This window comes from Poecile atricapillus, chromosome 7, assembly GCF_030490865.1.
Source record: "Poecile atricapillus isolate bPoeAtr1 chromosome 7, bPoeAtr1.hap1, whole genome shotgun sequence".
In the NCBI taxonomy this organism is placed as follows: Eukaryota; Metazoa; Chordata; class Aves; order Passeriformes; family Paridae; genus Poecile; species Poecile atricapillus.
The window spans coordinates 30,161,792-30,183,956 of record NC_081255.1 but is presented as its reverse complement, the minus strand read 5'-3'; the positions used below and the strand labels follow the sequence as shown (position 1 = coordinate 30,183,956).

General features: G+C 41.8%; 1 protein-coding gene across 4 annotated transcripts in view; it reads left to right on the top strand.

Moving 5' to 3' along the window:
- DAB1 (DAB adaptor protein 1) overlaps positions 1-18,903 on the top strand; it is a 144,884-nt gene extending 125,981 nt beyond the window's left edge. For 2 of the 4 annotated variants that reach the window (XM_058843190.1, XM_058843188.1), the window contains exons 10-15: positions 1,097-1,205; positions 2,924-3,472; positions 4,277-4,404; positions 5,312-5,410; positions 13,266-18,147; positions 18,235-18,903. In XM_058843190.1, coding sequence (XP_058699173.1) covers positions 1,097-1,205; positions 2,924-3,472; positions 4,277-4,404; positions 5,312-5,395 — 870 coding nt within the window. In that variant the 3' untranslated portion in view covers positions 5,396-5,410; positions 13,266-18,147; positions 18,235-18,903. Of the gene's footprint in view, positions 1-1,096; positions 1,206-2,923; positions 3,473-4,276; positions 4,405-5,311; positions 5,411-13,265; positions 18,197-18,234 lie in introns of those variants that run through there. The other 2 variants (XM_058843189.1, XM_058843191.1) reach the window with 2 other exon arrangements.
- The last annotated feature ends 3,262 nt before the right edge of the window (positions 18,904-22,165 follow it).

The following is a 22,165-nucleotide window of genomic DNA, read 5'->3' as shown; positions in this document are numbered from 1 at the left end:
ACAATTTGTGTCCTCAGCCATTCCAGTGGGAAGGATTTCAAAGTAGTATTTAGGTTGCAGGAAAATAAAACGTGAAGGAAATTGAACATGCAGTCTCTGCTTCATGACAATGTGCAAAAATACCTTTGATTTTTTTTTTTTTCCTGCTCTTGTGTTAAGTGTCACATAGGGTACAACCTGAGCTGCAGATCTGCTTCCCTGGTGTTTGTCAGAGGGAAATGCTTCAGTGCACTCTCACTGCACTGCAGAAGATCCAGTTACAGCCTCATATTTCATGTCTCTGGATCCACCAGGCACAGATCCCAGAACTGCTGTTAAAGGAGGGAAGTAAAAAGAGAGAGAGAGGGAGAGAGAGAAAGGGCTGGATGTATTTCAAAGGAAAAAAAAAAAGTCTTAACATGTTTTTCAGCATTATAAGATGACAAACAAAAATTCATATAAAGCTTTTTGTGTTATTTCATATAAAGCCTTACATGAAGCTGTAGAGAAGTGTGAATATACTGAGAAAATTCAAGTGCTGGAGGTCAGGAGCCTCAAATCTGCAATATATTCTGGATCATGTCTGGGACCAGATAATCAAAGCCCTTCCTGCTCATCCTCAGCTTACTCAATTGGATTTGGCTTTTCCTTTAGTGTAGACCTATGATTCTAGTCCTGTTTGTTAATTAGAAGCAATATTTATTCAGTTTTCCATAAATCCTGTAGATATTTCATTTACTTTAACTGTTAACTTAAAAGTTCATGCGTTGGTCACTGCCTTTCCATTTTGTCACCTAACACCTAAAATCACAATGTCTGTTCTGGAGAAAGAAATTATGTCAATATTTTGTGTGTGATGTATTCCAGGCAAATTTCACCTTCATTTTTTTCCTCTGATGAAAAGTTTCTCCATTTGTTTCTTTTTTTTCCCATCTCCAACAAACTCTAATACTTTTATTTCTGTTGCTTCTTTCCTTCTACATCTTCCCATTCTTTCTTCTTTCTTGTGCTTCAATCCAAGCCTGGATTTTTAGAGTTCCAGGTGATGTGACAGCAGTGTGCAGCAGAAGCTGCAGCTGACACATCACCCTTGTGTTTTCTCCCTGTGTCTCTTCAGACTCCTGCTACTCCAGGTGATGCCTTTATCCCATCTTCATCCCAGTCACTCCCTGCTAGTACAGACATGTTTGGTTCTGTACCTTTCAGCACTGCTGCCGTACCCTCAGGTAAGAAATGTGCTGGAATTATAGTCTGGAATCAGGTCTGGGGATCAGAGCCCAGCTCTGGTTTGCATTTCTGTTCTCGGGGCATTGACTTTAGCAGGCTGGAAGTGGGGAAGGCTTTTGAGGTCAGTGCTTCAGGGCAAGGCAAAGCGAGTCTTTAACAGGCAGGGAGTACATTAGCTTGAATTTGCCTGTATTTTTTAAAGCAGAAGCCAAAAAAGTCACTGGGAGTTCAAGCATAGTTCAGCCATCTGGATAACAGAATTTCTAGGTAGAGGAGCAAGAGAGAAAACAGCATTGAGTTTAGATTTGGGGGTTCTGTGAAAGCAGGGAATATCCTCTGTTGTCTCCAGTAAACAGAGGCTGAGAATTTGATTACACTTCAAAGATACTTCACTTTGTCAAATCTTGGAATGTTCTCTAGACTTCCCTGTGTTCCTCAGAGTGCTCAGAATTCAAAAGCTGGGTGCATTCTGCACAGACACTGTGGTTTGATTGCTGCTCTCTCCCAGTGCTCTCAGCCCCGCTTAGGAAAAGAAAGGAGGAGGAGGAGGAGTGCCTTGAATCATTCAGCAGTGACTTTCTAATTGGTTACCTCCCTTGATGGCACCAGATGAGCCACTGTACCTCAGGCAGGTTACAGCAGCAGTGAAGTGTTTGGGGATAATGTCAGATGGAAATTTCTGCTGGGATGAAGTCACAGCAGGGGAGAGATCAAAGAATGTCTGGAGAATCCATCCTGGACATCTCTCAGAACAGAAATGTATCTGAGCTACTGCTCCTTTCATCACTTAGGAATTAGGTCTCCCAAAGTTCAGTTCCTTATTTTTTAATTTCATTGAGTTTTGGGCTTTTCTCTTTACAGTATAGCAGCCACCCTTATATTAGTGATTACAAAACCAGCCTAGAAATAAAGCAAAGAGGAAAAGGTACAGGAGGACTGAGGAAACAGTTTGGAAACAAGAGTTTTAAAGCTATAGCAGTATTAAAATTGAGAGAGAAGTTACATTATGCAAAGTATTAGTGGTAAGTATTGAATTTAAATGTGAAACAGCATTATCTGTAAAGCACAGGACTTCTATCAGTGGAACATAATTATGTTAGCTGGTTTAATTTGTAAAATGTTTTACAGGAGTTTTAGTTTCAGAGCATTTTTGTTGTTGTTGTTGTAAATAGACAAACACCTGATCCTGTAATTCCTACACAGTCAAATTCTTGGTAGCTTTAAAGGAGGCTTCAGGTCTGACAGGAAGCAATTATAATTTTGGTTTTAATCTTTAATTTCCTCCTCAACTGGAGGGGGTTATGTTGGCCTAATACCTGAAGCAGTTTGTTGTTAATAGGTATTTAGTGCAGCAGAAGCTCAAGATCTTTTTGATGTTCTCAAGTAATTGGGTAATAACCAAGTGTGAGGATTTTAATCTGAAATCCTGTGGGTTGGATTTTTTTATTATTATTAGTAGTAGTAGTAGCAGCATTATGATGCAATTTGAGATGATTGCTTTGCAGAGTCCACCAGCCTGTGGTTCTGTCTGTGAGTATTTGTGCAGTGATGTGAATTCAGTGTTTTTCTTCCCGAGTGTGCTGCAGCTCTGGGATCACTGGTGCAGCTTTGCCCGTTTCTGATTTATCGCGTCGCTTTTCCTGCGTGCTCCCGACAGCGCCATTAAAATCTTTCATCCCGCTTCTTCCCCCCCTCCTGCTCTGTTTATTCCCTGAAGGTTATGTTGCCATGGGAGCTGTCCTGCCCTCCTTCTGGGGACAGCAACCACTTGTTCAACAGCAGTTGGCCATGGGTGCCCAGCCTCCAGTCGCTCAGGTGATGCAGGGAGGACAGCCCATCGCGTGGGGCCAGCCCGGGATCTTTCCTCCCACCCAGCAGCCGTGGCCATCCGTGGCTGGCCAGTTCCAGCCAACTGCCTTCATGCCAACACAAACTGTTTTGCCTTTACAAGCAGCCATGTTTCAAGGTACCATTGCTCCTATAGCCACCGTCCCGCCCACGAGCGATTCCAACAGATCGAGTCCGCAGACAGACAGGCCCAGACAGAAAATGGGAAAAGAAATGTTTAAAGATTTCCAGATGGCTCAGCCTCCACCAGTGCCATCAAGAAAACCAGATCAGCCTTCCCTCAGTTGTACCTCAGAGGCCTTCTCAAGTTACTTTAACAAAGTTGGGATGGCACAGGAAGCAGATGATTGTGATGACTTTGACATCTCTCAGTTAAATTTGACTCCTGTGACTTCCACGACACCATCTACAAATTCACGTGAGTATTTATCTGCTTTCAGCCATCCCTTTCCATGGGCATGGCTGCTCCTCAAAGCACCTCTATCCCTTCTTAAATTCTGACCCAGATACTGAGAACCTTCATGCATTTTCTGGCTTAAGAAGTGTGTTCCAGCCATTAAGGAAAAGATCAGAGAGGAATTTCAGAGGTCATAGAAATGAGCAGCCCAGATAGCTACAGTCTGAGATTTAATTTCTAAAACAGTAAAATTCATTTTCTAATGGGAACATGCAAGCTGGTTGGTAGAAGCCCATGCCATTCAACCTTACAATTGGTTTCACTTATGTCCCATCCATACTTTGCAGAATAAGGGGATGGGTATTTATTTTGGTAGCTTGACATATTGGACATGTGGGGAAATTCAGTGAAGAGCTGTAAAATAAGCTTATAGTGTTGGTAGCATGGTGATGGGGGATTTACAGATTTCTGAAAAGAGGAATTAATGAGATTCACCAGGGGTCAGTCAGAGACCTGTTTCACTTACCTGCCACAGGGCAGGCGACCCACACATTCCTCATGTAATGTAGTGGTGTCTCCCAGGTTCATAAAGACATAGGCCAGATGCAGCCAAACTTAATTTGGAAGTTGCCAAATGAAATCCAACCCATGGGACTGATAATGACAACTGTGCCTGAATTTATCTCCTGCAGCTCCTCAGTAGAGAATGGTTCTCGAGGGTGGTGAAAGTTGAGGGATGTAAAAGCATGAGCAAATTTTGTGCTGAAGTGTCTTTATGAAGAAATCAACAGAATAATTGTTGCTGTTGCCTTAATCCTTGTTTAGCTCCAACCCCTGCACCCAGACAGAGTTCTCCATCAAAATCATCAGCATCTCATACGAGTGACCCTGCTGCAGACGACCTCTTTGAAGAGGGGTTTGAAAGCCCAAGCAAAAGTGAGGAGCCAGAGGCTGTGAGTAGCAACAGGGTTTCTAAATCCTCATTGTCTCCTTTTAGCTAGGAAAGATAAAAGCTGATGAGGTGTTGTTCTGCAGTGTCAGAAATAACTTTTCCAGCAGGGCTGGGTGGTGGCTATGGGGGAACTGCAGCCAGAATTCCCGTCCTGCTTTGGGTTTGACAGCTGCTGGCACAACATTTCTGCTGATGTGCACTAACACTGCAAACAAGGAACCAAACTCAGAGTTCATATGTAAGGCTGTACATGTTGGTTGTACCCAGTGTCCTCTTTAGCACACCAGCAGTCACTTTACTCGTGGAAAGGAAGTTTGGGGTAAAACAACAAACATGAGGCTGCAGAGAAAGATGTGAAGAGTTTGTGTGTTAAAAGATGATGGTTGATGTTGTCTTGCACATTCTTGCATCCCAGTTGCTTGCCTAGCTACGTTCCTCAATGTTCTGGCCCTCGGTTTGTGATTTCTTTGCCTTTATGGACCAAAGCAAGAAATGTTACCCAAGCAATGACTGTAAATCACCAGGGATAAGCGAGGCAGGAGCCCGAGTGAGCCAAAGGCAAGAGGGAGTCGGTACAACAAAAAGCTCAAAATAACCTAAGTTTGGACTCTTTCTGTTTCACGTGGCTTTCAGGGCCTTTTGCAGTTCTGGTTGGCCTGATCCAGTACCTTCTGAAGTCTGTGGCAGCTCCTGCCTGGGCTCCAGCAGGAACTGGTGAGGTCCTTTGGTGCCTGCAGCAGCCGTAGGAAACCGCTACGGCTTTGGAGAGCGGGTCAGCGGCGAGGCCTCACTCTCTGGTTTTCATGAGATAGGATGTACTTGTTATGCCCACAGCATGAAAATAACCTCGTGTTGACTTTTCACTTTCTATTGTTGAGAAAAAAAGGTGTTATGTTCTTGTATTCTAGCCTGATGGGTCTCAGGCCTCCTCCAACAGTGATCCCTTTGGTGAGCCAACTGGTGATACTATAAGTCCACAGGTCGGTAGCTAGATAGCACAGGTTGGGGTAGGTATCTGTCCTTTTTTTCTCTACACCTTGAGGTGTTCACTTACTCTTCCACCAGTGCCTGCCATTGCTTTCATGGATGCATGGTTTATTTTTTTTTTTTCTTCCTTTTCATCCTTTTCCGTTTTTCCTCTCCATCCTCCACAGTGTATTCCTCGTGCTTGGTGGTCTGCATGGCTTTTGCCATTCACTGAGTGTTGCAGCTTATGCAAATATGTGTGTTTCAGCTGCCTGCATGCTTTAAAGAAATGTAGACTTATTTTACTTGGTGTTCAAATTCTGAGGGCAAATAGGGAAACTGAGCCACTACTAATGACATATTAGGCAGAGCATTTTTTTAATCAAAGCCACCCTGGCCTTCAGTCAGATGTAACATACTAAATGGAATAAGACATCTTACCCATAGACATAACAGTCATTAAATAAAATTATGTAATGATACATGAATGTCTCTACCCTAAATCAATGGGATAATCAGTAGAAGAAGCACGTTTATTATCTGCATGTAAAAAATATTGAAATGGGTTTGTGTATTTTTATCTCCAACTGCAAATTAAAAACATCTGAAAATTATCATCATTCATATTACCATTGGCATACTGATGTTTTAAAAATTATTCATCAGTGTAAGTCATTTAAACCCAGACAGACGGGAAAGATGATCTTTTCATCTTTTGTGTTACAGAACACGTAGAAAATGTGGCTGCCTGTGAATGTTCTGTGATTTGTTTCAATACAGTAAATATATTTTGCCAAAAAAACAGTGAAGCTACAAAGTTTTATGACTGCTGAGCGTTGTTATTCCATCCAAATACTCTCTAGTGTTGCTGTTTGAAGAATATGTTTCATTATCTTCTCCCCGTCTGCCACTCCTGTTTGGTATTGCCCAAGTACATGATCTGATGTGGCTTCTGTGCTCCAGCACAGAGCTCCTGGAGCAAATCCAGAGCAGTGGGAGAACCCTTCCCATTTTTGTACAGAAATTCCACTGGGTTTGCCAGTGATTTACCCATCCTCTGTTTAGTTTCAAGTCAAAATGAGTAGTTTCGTTAGGAGTCAGTTTACTGTGTGCATTAAATATGATTTAAAAAAACCTTACAGTAACTTAACTTTGATCCACTTGGGAATAATGAGGTTCTCTCTTAATAATATGTGGTGGTGTGAGAGGGCATCTCCCCCTCCTGTAGCTCAGCTCCTGGGGGCTGCAGCAAAAGCAGCATTAAGCTTTGTGTCTCCTTGAGTCTAGAAGTGACAGTGTGAGGAGAAAGTCAAGCTGGGATGAGCTCCTCCAGCAAGAACATTCATTATTTACTCCAGTGAGAGCTGCTGCTGCAGATGGATGGTGCCACGTGTTAATTTGGCTGTGCCTTTGCCTGACCTTGGCCAGCACTGACATCCCCAGCTATCCCAGCTTCAGACCACTCCAGGAGTTCTTCCCTACATCATGAAAGAGGATTTGCCCTTTATCTGAGTCCCACACTCTGGAAAAAAACCCACATACATCTGTTTATTATGGTTTATCACAGTCAGGGTGGCTCTGAAATTCAGAGCTGCGAGAACAGTGTATTACCAGTGGTTGCATATGGTTGTGCTGCATTTTTTGTTAATCCCTGTAGAGCCTCGCATCAAAATACGTATAATTCTCAGAAATATATTCTGGGAAATGTTAACTAATGTTCCTGATTATGGTATTACAGTAATTCCTAAAAGCTGTAGGCAGGAACAGGAAGCTGAACAAAAAAGAAAGCCTCTCTCCAGTGAAGTTCCACTAATATCATTGTGCCTGTGTGCAGAGCCATTCAGCAGCAGTCCGTAGGAAATCCACTTCCCAAAGCCAGCCCATCTAATTCTGAAGCCTGATGTCGTCAGAGCAACGGGAAGTCTAATCTCCATGGAAAATTATCAATTCAGGACTTACTGTGGAGCTGTGTATTGAGCTCTGCATTTGGAGAGAAACTTAATGGGGAGAAACATGTCGTGCCAAAGAATCACAGTCTGCATAAAAGCCACTTTTGTGGCTTAGATGGGAGATTACTTTGCTCTTTAGAACATGGTTCTTACCCCAAGAACAGCACAGTAACAACTCAGCTGAATGGACCTCTCAGGAACAGAGCATTGTGTGCAAAAATGTCCAATCTGTCTGTTCCCAGCATCCCTGAAATCAGTTCTGCCCATAAAATATCTTTATTTGTCTTGATGTATTCAGAATATCCACCTGCCTGTTTTTTATACCCTGATCTTTCAAGGTACCACAGAAATTTGGTTTCTTGATTCCTTCTGATACTCTATATTATCATCTAGTTATTATCTTCTTTTCTCCTATTTTCCCTCTCTTCCTTTTGCAACCTTCAACTTCAGCTCTCAAAATCCTCATCCTTCCAGCAGCTGCTCTAGAAATCACCCTTCCAGAAATAGCTATGAGCTCTTAGTAGGTAAATGTGACATTTTATGGATGTATTACATTTTTGTCCCTTTATGGTTGAAGATAAGCAGAAAAGCCCAACTTCCACAGGTGAAATAAGATTAACTCTTTGCAGAGCTGTTTATTGTGTTTGGTTGTTTCCCCTTTGCTCATGCATGGCGCTGAGGATGGAGAGTGATTTTGCAGAAGAGGTGAAGAGAATACAGGATAAAATGATTCCCATCTTCAAATTATTTATGTTTAATCCCTACTGCTGTCTTTAGATTTTGTGGGGAGTAATTGTGGTGGAAGGAAAGAGAGGGAAAGAACTGTTTCTTCGCTGTGATCCTACCAAATGTCTTAAACATTTCTTATTGTTGACATTTTACATTAAAGCAGGAAGTTTGAACAGAGGAACAAACGCAACTCTACTGAGCTGCTGCCCAGCTCAAAACTTGCACTGGCAATCATTCATGAGAGATTCTCAAAAAACCTTCAAAACATTTGTGGCTAGAGCATATCTCCCTGAAAAAAAATGGTTCAGTTGTTCTGAGAAATGTGTGCAGACAATTAGGAGCCCTCAAAATGTGTCACACCCTTCACGATGCCATCAGCGCTGTCAGGAGAGCAACAGTTCATTAGAATATTTGTCTATCAGCTTTTGGTGGTGCTTTGGTGGCCCACTGCCATCATCCATCTTGGAGCAAGTGCTGTGCTTGGTGATAAATGTTCCTAAAAATCTTAGTCAGCTCCGGGATGGGCTGCTATACCTCTTTTATTCGGGCTGGTTTTAGGAAGTGGAGAGAAAACAGCAATTTATGGGTGAAGTCTTGGGTTACCTGGGAGCTTAGTGAGCCTCAGGAGGGAATATCAAGCTGATTCTGTATCCTGCTCTTACTTCTGCCTCTTTTCTGTTGCACCAGGGCTTCAAATAGGCTCAAAATACTACAGGCTGTATTTGCAGGACCTATTCCAGCCTTTCACCTGGCTCAGTAGGAACTGGGTGAAGTCCAAGGAGAAATTCCTAATTACAGGTGACCTGCTCTTGCTGTAGGCTCTAAAGCTGTTGTTCTAAAGCTGAAGACACAGCGCTGAGCAGGGCTGGGAACCTGAGACAAGTAGTGTTGTGTCTTTGGAAGGGGATCACAGGTTGGGGAGTCCTGCTTCACTCCAGAGAAATCCTAAAATTAACATTTCAGGTCTCCTGCTCAGTTGGTTGTTCCTATTCCCCAGGAAGTATGGAGGCATGAGGAGAGAAATTCAGGCTGCTCTGTGAGCAGGGGTATCCTGCAGGCTTGCCTTCATCTCTGCTGCTGCAGTCTCCTTCAAGCTGTCCATTTTCATGTGGCCAGCTCATAGAAGGGCTTCTCACCTCTTCAGTGTCACCAGTCCCACCTGGGGTCACCTTGTACCCTTCCCTTTCTCCAACTTCTTCCTCTAAACAAGAGACAGCATTCTTTGTAGTTTGTCTAGAGCTGTGTTCTTGCTGATTTGCAACCCAACAGTTCAATTTAGGGACAAGCTCTCCTCGCTTCCTCTGTGATGAAGTCATTTAGAAGTTCCCTGTCTTCTGCATGACAACTGATTTTAAAAATCTACTTGTGAAAATTCAGCATCTTTGATACTTCTGAACAATTTGCTTCAAATTGGCCACTGGGTTCAGTTGTTACAAAGGAGAATTGACAGATATGTAGATGGAAAGATATGTGGATGACAGATCTGTAGACAGATATAATGGTGTGGCTACTGTTTTGGGAGAGGGGCCCAGAAATAATCAGTGTTTCTTGGCTGCAGTTCATTTTTATATCAGGACCAAGATAAGGAGCAGGTTCATCTTCCTGAGTAGTTGTCATTGCTTTTTCATTTCATGGATGTACAGCATCCATCTCACTACTAAAATGACAGAGATTTTTAGAATGCTAATAATGAAACTGAATATTTAAGACTAGGAAATATTCCTGGGTAGGTTTATGGTAAGAACAGAGGCGTTTTCCAGGCATAATCCTGAACTAGAAAGTTGCTGTATTTATGCTGCTAATGGAGGCTGTGAGAAAATAACAAAATATTAGTAAGTTATAAAAAGTAATAAATAAAAACTGGCTGTTAATGGGACAATAGGAATGACCTGTCTTATCACTAAAGATATTTAATTTCAACCCCGCTTGCCAACTTGACTCTGTCCTATTTTGCCTATGGGTCAGCATGCAAAAAAACAGAGAAGACGCTTCGCACTCCCACCCCCTTCACTTGCATCCCCAGCACAAGATGCTCATTTTGTGTGGCTCTCCAGCACACTTATTTCATGAAACTCTTTATCATTTGAGCCTGCCCTTTGTGATCAGTCAGCCAGGACTAAAAGTGGCTGTAAAGGGCACAGAAATCTGTGCGGGCCTCACCTCCACAATTGAGAACATCTTGCCTGCAGCTCTGCACGGAGCAGGTGCCTCGCAGTGATCAAAGGGCTGCCAGGGTAAAAATAGTTTCTTCCTAACCCACAGTTATGTTTTTTGAGTGAGTTCACTCCTGCAAACCCGAGTAGGTGCTGAGTCTTTCAGGAGATGCTCTCCAGTGATTAGTTCTGCTGAGGAGCAGGTGTTAATATCTTCAGATGGGATGCAAATTTACTTCTAGCATTTACATAATGTTATTCTAAAGCATTAGCACCCTTGTTGCTTCACACAGTAGTGGACTACACCAGAAATGGTGTTTGCTGCTGTCTTGTCCCCCTTAAAATGGGAGAATATGGTGATTTGCAGCATGAAGTATTTCTGGAATACAGCAGGAAAAAAAAAACCAAAAAAAAACAGTGCTTCCTGTTCTTGTCTTGGTTTCTCCCTGTGGGCTGATGAAAGCACATCAGAAGTGATTCTGGGCCAGTTCAGCAAGGAAAACTCTGCAAGATTCGAGGGGTTTATGTGAATTAGAAGCTTTGTCTGCTATTGTATTTGTTCCTCTCTTTCTGTTCTGACAAAGACCAGTTCTTTCCTTTCCTTCCCTCTGTGTCTGTTCCTAATGCAGTCATAGAAGGCAGAAAATGCTGGTGAAAGGCTGTGAGAAGAGTTAATGCTCACCTGCCTTTTCATAACATGCCCTGTGACTTTTGTGTGGATTATGTAAAAAAAAAGGGGGGAGGGGTTATTTCTCCTTTTAAGACCCTCCAAAATAGTGCCTGGCACTGTGGGAGAAGCTGTCCATGAAGTCAACAGCACTCGACTCTCCTTTTGCCTTTTTACTGTCCTTTGCTCTTCTCTTTTGCCCTCTTGAGTATCAAAATTTTACAGACACCATTTGCATTGTTGGGCTAAAAGCAAGCAGGCTTGAATTGGCTCAAAATAATACTAGAAAACAAATCTCAGGCATTGACCAAAATCCTTTGGCTGGGAAGACTGCACACAATTGCTGCAATTAATTTCTTGTTTAGGCATCTGAAGGGAGAAATCAACTGAAAGGAAGAAGTAAGAGCACACTTTTGATGCAAAATGCTCTGGTCTGCTGGAAGAGAAATTATTCCAATCCATGAGAAGTGCAGGCCTTTGCCACATCAGGTGTTTGTACAGATAAATGCTGGGTATGAATCAAAGAAGTTTCTCATTGTAAAAGCTGTCTCATGCTTGTTGGAAGTGCTGATGATGATGAGGAGCTCCTCCTCCTCCTCTTCCAAGGGTGTGGAGTCCAGTGGCACCTTAGGACACCTGTTACTTCAGCACATCTGCATATCTGAAGGACATTTGAGGACAGCTCTAACAAGCAGACTTGACATTTTGAAAAGCTCCTTTTTTTCCCTGAAGGCGTTTGAAAAACTGACATCTTTTGTTCCTAAGGGATGTTCTCCCTCCCTCTCCTTTTCTTCTCCTCCTTCCTTTTCACTTCCCTTTGCAATGACCTTAGGTTCAGCAACTGCCTGAAGAATGGCCTGGTGTGTGTCAGGTTCACACATTAATTAGTACAGATTTTCTCTGAACTAGCTGTGATAGATCATTCTGCCAGCTTCAAGCCTGCACGTGAAAATTGGCATAGGTAGACTTAACTCACAGTGTGTGAAAAGCAGTTATTTACTCTCAGTCCTCTCCTTTGATTACCTTCAGTTTTTCAAGGTCACAAAATGTATTTGCTTCTTGCTGGGGATAATTTCAGCAGCATTTATTTAATCATTGCAGAGGATTTCTCTCACTTGCAGTGCCCGTAGTGTGCTCAGGGCTCCATGTGGGCAGGGGCTGGGGAAGCAGGGTGTCTGCAAGCTCCAGAAATGCAGCAGATTCGGGGAATAAGAGACAACTTTCCTTAGTGTGGAGGGAACAGGTCATATTTTGGATTTGTTGTGTGTTCCTGCACTCTAGGGCAGGACAGGGCCCTGGGATGGGACAGAGCCTGGAGCACCCTCTGGATCCACCTTTGGGCTGTTCCCCTCATCCCCAGCATCACTTTGATGAACTGTGATTAAAATCCTGTGCCATCCCTTGGCAGACCAGTCTGTGCTCCTCAGTGCCCAGTGATCTGCCAACCTTCTGAGGGATTTTTTTTCTCAAAACTCAGCTCCTGACGATGCTGCTGTAACACAAGTTGATTCCAATGTTAAATTCAACGTCATGGCGTGGTATTTGAATGTTTATCAAGCTGTGGAGAGTTAATGCAGTGTGGCATTAATTAGCCTTTCTGCCTGTCCTGTTCCTTTTTTAGATGTCACTCTTAGTTTAATAAATTAGTTTCTGGAAATGAAGTAGAGTGGATTCCAGGTTCCATGGATGGTTTGCTTCCCACCACAGCCGAGATGAACGCAGTGTTAAGGAAGCACAGGGTGTGTCAGCTATGAAGCAACAACTGAAGAACATGGCAGCTTTTCCCCCCTCCCACATCCAGGAAATCCCCAAGAAAGTATCTGTTATCAAGTTGACATGCTTTCCTCCCAGCTTTAATGATTGTACTAATGGTTCCACAGACTCCTAATCAAACTGGGGGCTGCCGCTCCTCGTTCTTCATGGGCCACTCATGTTGTTGTTTTAAATCCCATCACAGCTTCATTAGCTCAGCTTTCCGTGGCAGTTTCTGTTTGCAAGTGATTTTCTCCTGAGCTGTGCAAAACCCACAGTTATGTTCTGCAGTTGTGCTGCTGGGGGGAAGCTCAGCCTTGTACATGGGCTGCAGTTCTCAGAACTTCCAAACATCCAGACCTATAAATTATCATTTAATTCCTTCATATCTCCATGCCCAGCAATGGGGGTCAGATGGTCAGTGCTGGAAGAGGAAATGGATAGTAAACATTCATTTGGGGAAATAATTCCCATTTTCTTCACTGCTCAAACGGGGAGCCACGATCACTGAAGGCAGCACAGAAAGCGAACACTTCCTGTGGGTTTTGTCTCGCAAGGTATCGCTGCTCTCAAGCAGATGTTGTAAAAATGTTCTGAAGATGCTGTCTGGAGACATGTCTGCTCATTTTATTTTTGTTATCCCCAGGAAGCAGAACCTCTCTACGCGCAGATTAACAGACCTAAGAAATAGCATTGTTACAGGCTTGTGGTGCTCCAAGACTCAAACGAAACCCAACAACCTGGCGGGCCTTTGGCTTTCATGCTTTTTTCTGATTGATTTTGTCTGACAAAGGAGAGAGATTGCCCTCCTGGACTGGCTCTATGAGTGTTCCTGATGTGTTTTTTTTGGCAACTAATGGCAAGATTCCTACGGCAGCACAAAACAAAAACTCTCCCTGCTTCTCATACCACGAGTGCAGCCCCGTCCCCACAAGTGCTGGGTCTCAGACTAGGAAATCTCCTCCATCTTCTTCTAAACATTTGTCACCTTCTGTGTGCCACCTATAAATAACAAGCATCTGAAATTTATTGGTGTTAGACATTCCTTTTTTTTTTCTTTTCAGCAAAAAGCAGAGTCTGTATGCAGCAGTGGCATTATCATTCAACAGCCTTTGGGGCACGAGTTGGCACTTTCTATGTCACGGTGACATGTTTTTCATCATCATTTACATCAGGCTGATCCTGACCCTTTTTTTTTCCCCCTGTGTAGACATATTTAAACAACAACAAAATGCTGGTGGTGTCTTTTTTTCTTTTTTTCTTTTTTTTTCTTTTTTTTCTTTTTTTTTCTTTCTTACTCTGTATTTTTATGAGTGACAGCTCTAACAGCGAAACGCCTCCTGCAGAAATGATTCCCAACTTGAAACCACAGAACAGAACTTGGTTGTTTTTCCATCCTTGACTGAAAATGTTGCCAAATGGACCTTTAAGTTCTAGCACATCATGAGGAAGAAATGCTGCTTTCTGTTGGAATACTCTTGTTGTGGGTAGAGAAAGGACATCGAGTCCCACTGAGGAAAGACAAAAGAGTCAGTATTTCCTAGGAAACTCTAAACAAAGTGCAGAAAAGGAATATTTTTATTTCTTCGGTATCTTGCTGCTGTAATGCTATGCAGACAAGTGTTTTCTTCTCTGTGTGCCATTTTTGATGAAAAAAAAAAAAAATCATTTGCCAAATAATACTGGTATGCTTCTGGTTTAGGAGTTTGGATGAAGCGGACTTGACAAATGGGACAAGGACGGCATGGATTTTGGAATAACAAACTGACTCTGTGATCAGAATTGTTCATCTTTATCACTTTTTGTACATCAGAAAAAAATCAAATGGGATTTTTATTTTATAACTTGAAAAAAAAAAAATCTTACTGTTAAACTCTTCAAATGTTTAAGGGGAAATGGCTTTAAGGAGTTCGAATGAAAATTGCCATTTTTTTTTGTAAATATAAATGTTATGAAAATTCTTTTACTAATGCCATTACACAGTAGAGAAGGTAGCAAGTTGCAGCGCTTGGGAGGTGTGGCAAACCCAATTTGTGGTTCTCACATCACATATGTTTTTTCACATGCTTAACAATAATGGGCTGAAGCTCAAGTACATTTGCCAAAAGCAGTCAGCTTGTCAGCAGCTAGTGAAATTAATGGGAACACATGATTTGATGGTCTAGCATTATCACACAGACATAATTCCACTTACAAGAGATCACTTTCCATTGACATTCCTTTGAACCTCTGCATAGAAGTCATCCAACTGTTTACACACAGAACAAAAAGAATTTAAAACTTCCTTTTTTTACATTTATGAAACAAGAAGTGCAGTGTTTAGGTTCATATGTTTAGCACATGATTTTCATAAAGAATCTATATATTTTTGCCCTACAGAGAATTGTTATACAGGTCAAATGTGTTTTCCTGACGTTCCTATGCAGTTACAGTATATTGAATTTAGTGGTTTAACACTAAAAAGAAAAAAAAAGAAAAAAAAAGAAAAAAAAGAAAAATAGAAAAAGGAAAAAAGGTTAAAGGAATCAAAGGATTAATCGGTTTTTAGGGTTATTGTGCAGATTTTGTTTTTAAATTGACACATTAGAATTTTACATTTCTGTCATGATTAAAATAGGCCTGGAGTTATAAATGTTTTACTTTTTTTCATCTCTATTACAAGGTAAAAATGGTTTAGAAGGCAGAATAACTGGTGTGCTGATCGTTGGTATGTGCAACCAAATCTCACAACACAATCCCATTCTTTTATTTTGAATTAGAGAAATTAGAGAAATGTGCATTGCAGAATGTATGTGAATGAGAAATTAGCTGTGAATAGACCTAATGAACCTGCAGAGAGAATTTTATCCCCATCCATGGTCATCTGATGCTTGTTCCTTAGTCATGTGCAAACAGCTTCATAGCAAATTGTATTTTCCCATTGGAAGATCAAGTTTTCTAACTGGAGGAGATAATTTAAAGCTTGGTGGATCAAGTGTTTCAGGATTAAAAGCAGAGGTAGAAGCGTTTCTGGAGGACATTTCTGTCAGAATATTTTCCTGATTTGCACAGTGGTGCTACTTTCTTCCTCAGCGGCTTTTTTTTGGGTTTTGTCCCGCACATGGAACCACAAACCCAGTTTTGGTTCATCACAGACATTGGAGGTTTAGTGTCAGTGCATTTCCAGTTATGGGGTGAAACACAGAGGAAAGAAGAGATGGATGTCTCAGAGGATCACATTTGTAGGAAACAGATCACTCACAAATAGGTGCCGAGGGAACGAGGCTGGAATTCTGGTGTCTCTCTCGGGAGACAGCTGGGCCATCACCACGGACCTTTGTCTGACCTTTGCCAACGCTCATGAATAAAAACAGATTCTGGATTGTCTTGTCATAGGATCGTCCTTGTCGTGGCTGGGATGCTGAGCTGAGAGGGCTGCAGGGCCTCTGCACTGTACCAGTATTGTAGATAACTCAAATATCCAGCTTGTGCAATTGTTTAATCCCTCATCCTTCACTAGCACTAAATTCGTCACTTTAAATTTACAAACCAGGGAACCCCACCAGCCATCCTGTTACCATCCCCCCCGTAGGTTCTTGATCTTTACCTGTCATGAAAAGATATTTTGATAGATCGTAGTCATCCAAGTGTCTGATGAAACCTTTCATCTCAATAACGTACTGGGCACCTTCTTTGCAAAAATGTTTACTCCGTGGTTTTCATCCATTTTTATTTCTGCATTCTGACACTTATTTTTTTAATAAAGATGAGAAAGATAAAATGACTGTTGCAGTACATTTCTAAACCTACTTTAACTTTACCTCAGATAACGACCATTTGTTAACGTATACGGACACATTATTTTTAACTTTATGTGTAACGCATTCAGCAACAAAAAACAGAAGCCAACAAGTTTTTAGAAATTTTCCATTAATTTCTGTAACACACCATGTAATACTGTTATGAATAAAAACATTTTAAAAAGGTGTCATTTCAGTAAGTTTTGTTTCATAGCTTGTGTTCCTCTGGGATAATTCTGCCAGACTTAAAATGCAATGTTGGTGTCTGGCACGACCTTTATTTTTGACAGTGGCAATATCTGGGAAAGGAGAAAATCCTCAATTTGGGGAATAATTAATCTTTAACACTAAGTGTTGCTTATCTTGCAAATGTGTAACTTGCTGATTTTAATTGCTGCCTCCACTTTTTTGGCCTCATTTTGGGTGTTTTAGGATGAGCATCCCAAACCAGGAGGTATTTGTATCATCCCACTTTCCTGGGACATCCCATGCTGTGTGAAGCTCCTAAAGCTGGTTTATCTTTGTGGCATGAGAAGCTGAAATTAATTTTGCTCACTTTTTTCATTCAAGTGGGATTTGAAATTGAAGATGTGCATTTTAAACCCCCCCAAAATTTCCTGTAATGTGCACAGAACTGATAATAAAGCTCAGCTGAGAAGGAATTTTCCCATTCTCTGCCAACAGAGTAATGCAGTAAAATTTAAGTGTAAGAAATACATGTTTTACGTACAGGGGGAAAGAGAGGTGTGGATGTGTGCACATATATTTTATTGTATTCCTATTTCTTGATGTCTCATGCCCAGTAGGTCATGGTGAAACACTCCTTGCCTTTGTCAATGAACATTGTTGAAATACCTGGATCCCACCTGAGAATAAAGGTTATTCTGCTGTGGTGAAAGCACACCAGTGTTAATGGCATTTTGATTTGTGTGTAGGTAACTGTACCCAGGTGTCCTTGGAAGGAAGAATGTGATCTCTGGTCTTCAACCAGCTACAAAACACCAACTTAAATGAACCACAGCTAAGCATGGATTTAAACTGAAATGCATTTTTACAATGAAGGCTAAATCTGGTCTTGTTGCTCCTCTTCTGGTACCCTCACGGTCAAGTTGGTGGAAAAATAAGAAAAAATGTCTCATGCTATACAGCTGTTGTGTAAACTCAATTTCAAAATGGAGAATGAGCAGGTTTGAGGTGTATTCTGACAATGGTGAGGAAGGGGAATCTCAAGGAGGGAGGGAAGGACCTGTTCTGTGAGTCCAGAAGGGATAAGAATTGATTCTCACTGTGCTGTGTTTAGGTGCTGTATCACATTAATACTGCTGTAATTCAGAGTCTCTAAATTGTACAAGGGAGTGCCCAGCTCAGACATGACCACTTCAAGAAATGGTCCCAATTTAACCAATGCTAATTAAGGCCATGATCTCCTGCAGTAATGAGAATTTCATTAGCAAACAGTTTGCAGCATCAGCCTGTGGTTTTCCAGCAGTGAGAACACTGACATGTCTCTCCTTTCCATGCCATGGCTTCTGGGAAAGCAACTGTTTGTACAGACTGGGAATATGCAATTTTCACTCCCTCACGTTGGATTAAAGGCAATGTTTTCTGTGCTTTAATCATTACTCAGTGACAGTTGCTGCAACAGAGAAGGTAACCTCTTTCTGGCTGTTTTTTAGGTTGTGAAATACACTTTCATGCACCGTTTCCTTTTTTCTTTCTTTGCTTTCTAAAGAACTCCTGTTCTGTCAGGTTCATATTTATTGCTTTCCTGGCAAATGCTGTTCTCAGTCAGAAGAATATCATGTCAAAGAAATGAAAGGGGATATCTGTTGGCAGTTTTCCACAGAGGTTTGAATCTGTTCTCTACGATTCCCTCCCTGAGCCAACGTGGGATGCACGCGGTGATGAAGGGACACAGTGAAAGTCCATCAGAGCATCAGGACGTGGAGGCACAGCTCCTGGCTTCTCCTTCTGCTCCTGTTTGTGCCATCCTGCGACTCAGCCTCCTGCTCCTGGCTCTGGTTTGATGTTACTGCTGCAAAAGTTGTGATTTGTAAGAGTATTTCTCTCTTGTGCTGAGGTCTTCCATGAATTGGTCTTCTCACAGATTTGCTTTTTAGGATCAGCCCCATTAAAAATCGTTATTTTTAATAAATAATTTTAAATTTTAGTTTTAAATACCCGAGGTAAGACTGGCATGGGGAAGAATAAATGTGTGGGTTTGGTGTTTTTTTCTGGTTTTACTTTCTGTCTGAAAGTGGGGTGAAACTGAATTACACATTTCAGCTGATGACAGTGAGGAATATGGGGGAGATACCCTGATAGGATTTCCTGAGTACCTGTAACATGGCTTGTCTCTTTCTGAAATTATCCTAGTGGAGGCAGGAAATATCAGGTCTATTAGTGAAACAGCTCTCCAGCTATTAGTTTTTAGAGCTTTAAATAGTCTTATCTCAATGGATGTGTTTGCCCTGTGGCTCATCTATCACCCTAAAATGTTTTATCAGCACCTGAAAAAATCTCAATGAGAATAATAGCCTCAGATGTTGCCCATTCAAGGGGCTTTTAGATACAGAATGGGGATTTTTTTTTTTTTTAATAAAAAAGGTCTTTTAAGATCTGATATTATTTGCTGGCTTTTCAACCCTGTTTCATGGCTCTTGTAGCACCACTTCTATAAATACTCCTCACCAGGAAAGAAAGGAAATGACAATAGATTAAAGGAAAATCAGGTTAACAGGCATCAATCTCTGCCCATTCAGCCTCAGACATTTGTGAAAAATAAAGGATTAGGAAGAATTACTGCCAGGTACTAGCTGAAAAAAAAACCAAAAACCTTTTTGTGGCATCTTTGTCTTCTCTAACAGTTATTAGAGGTGTAGGAACAGCTCTCAGTGTCGGAAGTGAGCTGGATTTGAAATGAGCAGAAGTTGCTTTGAGATGTTGCATTTTCTGTAAATTCTGTACTGTTAATACAGATGATCAGTATCTTTTTCTTTCCCTTTAAAATATGCTGTTTCTGGTTTGAAAACAAGTTTGTGTTGTCTTGAGGTCTGATGGAGAGGAGATTGAGACAAAGGGTTGAACATGGAGGAGTTTTCTTAGTTTGTCTCAGCCTCTTCACGGGATTTTAGAGCTTTCAGAGTAGAAAGATTTGGTCTCAGTCACCATGAGATACTATTTTTAGTGGATGAAAAGCCAGAAGAGGAGAATTAAGTTCAGCAAGGTGAGTTTTTTATGTCCAGGGCCTTCCAGAGACCAGCCTCATACCAGAAAATTACAGTAACAAAAATGGTGATGCAGTGGGGTTTGCTGTAAAAATCTAAAAGTATCCTTTGGTTGAAAATTTTACCATATATTTGCCACCTTATGTTCTTCACAATTAAAATTGGTGGGAAGCTTCCTTTTACCTTGGAATGAGTTTTTCCTCTGAAGGAAATGCATTCTGAGTTCCGAAATAGGAAATAAAACACTTTTCTCGGAGGAGAAAAATAAACTTTTTGAAAGGTGCACTGATAGTTCTGTAAAGAGCTGCTGGCTCCAGTCTGATCCTTCCCAGGGAAGGCCTTTCAGCTCTGATGTGTTTCAGTTTTTCTTTTAACATCAAACTGCCATTTAAAGAACCATCATGCTTGGTGAAACTCTAGAGGATTTATTTACAGGGAGAAAAGGCTCACAAACTCGGGATATGAATTCTGCAAAGGATGTGTTGCACTTGCAGGCTCCATTTTCATGGTGGGCATTTGATTTTCAAGTGTGATGAAATCTAATTCAGCAACCTGGAGGGTTGGTTTGGGACTTCAGCTCGTCAGGAATCCACAGCTGCTACAGTCACCAGTGGAGAAGGAGCAGCAATGGAAAAGAGGACACAGGCTGTGTTACAAGGCAGCATTCCCCCTGATCCACCCAAGGAAGCAGAAAATGACCTGTGGTTGCTGTCATAAATTTCATGTGTTAGACCTACCTCTGATTAAATCAGGTTGTAAATTATGTGTAAAACCTGATGGTGCTTTTTAGTTCTCTCTGAAAAGAGCGTTGAGCTGTAGGAAATTCTGTCTCTTGGGTCCCTGCTCCTGTTGGAGCCTCGCTTCTGGTAATTCCCTGCTCCTGCTGCATGTTCACCACGGAGATGTGCCTGGTGAGAGGCAGCAAAACAAAGACAAGCAGCAGAGAGAAGCTTGAAAATTCCACATGCTGGGATCACTGTCATGGTTTGGGGTTTTATCTAGAAGGTGCTCTGTGTTTATAATCTTGGTTTATCTTTTACTGCTGTTGAAATGTTGGATGTGTGCTATATTTCCTGGCCAGCAATGGTCCTGTGGATGGAGAGGCCTTTCTGTAAGTGGGGTTTTTTTGTGGGATTGTTTTGTTTTGTTTTGTTTTTGTCATGGACAAATGATTAACAGCTGAATCAATCGTGCCAGAGGTTGAGCAAGCTGTATCACACAGGCACATCTTGAGTTCAAGCTGGGGCAAAGTCATTTGGAAGAAAAAAAATCGGGCACAAAAGGCAAACAGAAAGCTTTGCACAGCCTGAATCATCTCCCCTAGCAGTTTGTCCTCCACGTCTAGAGGGCACTTTATCACTGTGCTCAGTAACTCTGGGTGAAAAAAGGGCTGCCTGAAATACAATCTTTTATTTGGAGCAGATTCCTACAAGGATTCAGCTAATGTGCCTCTCTGTGTTAAACTGTTATCATCAGGCTGCCAAAACAGAAAGATGTCTCAGCCAGTTGCTTATTTTGCAGGGACATGGCTCCACAAGCAAAATGTCATTTGGAAGGTAACTGTGACACCTTAAGGTGTAGCACTCGGCCAGCTTATGGCACTGAGGTTGTTGGGTTTGTTTGGTGTTATTGAACATGAACAATTTTATGAATAGCCCCATCATTGCCATCATGAGCAAATTAAAATGTATTTGCTCTTTGTATCACCAGAGTTCTCAGAGGTGTGTCCCAGGGTGATTGTGCTGCTAAAAGCCAGAGTTGCACAGAGTCAGGCTCTGTCTTCTCAAAGGCATTGTCCAGCAAGGGGAAGGGTGGGAAAAGAGTGATATTCCTCATTTTGTGCAGGGAAACACAGATTCAGAGATCTTTGCTCTCTATAAGATGCTTGCTGTAGGCTAAGACTAACAGGAAAATGAAGGGAAAGGCGCTTGTGTCTCAGGAATCAAAAAGCTGTACCTGGAGGGAGAAGCATCAGGATGTGATTGCTCAACAGGCAACAAAAGAAAAACTCTTCCAGCTCTGGTCTGATCTGCCTTTGAAAGCACAGCTGAACTGATGGCAGCAGCCCACGGTAAGTTCTCAGCCCAGTCAGGACCATTTAAGAGACAGAATGACTCAGTGTAGTAGCAGGAAAACACAGAGACATTACATTTGATACCCTGACAGGTCCTGCTTTCATGGGCTCAAGACTTGGGTATTTGGAGCAGAGAATCTCTGTGGAGTGACCCAGGGAAGGGCAGTCTCAGGGACAAGGCTTTCCCTGAGGCATGAGAGTAAGTGCTTCTGCCTCGTGTCTGACCTTCCTCTGGAAGACAGACATGAAAAGCAGCAATAAATAAATGATTCTGCTCTCTATTCCTAGAAAGCCGACTTGAGTTTACTTATCACTTCCTTCTTGCCAAGACTCAAATATGTTTCGTTTGTTGAAATATTCATTTTCCCCGTCCCTTGAAAGGAGCATTACAAATGAAAGTGCAAATTGCTCCTAGGCAGAGCTTTGCTCCCTGCCTGCTCGCCTCGGGAAAGCCGCGTGCTAACAA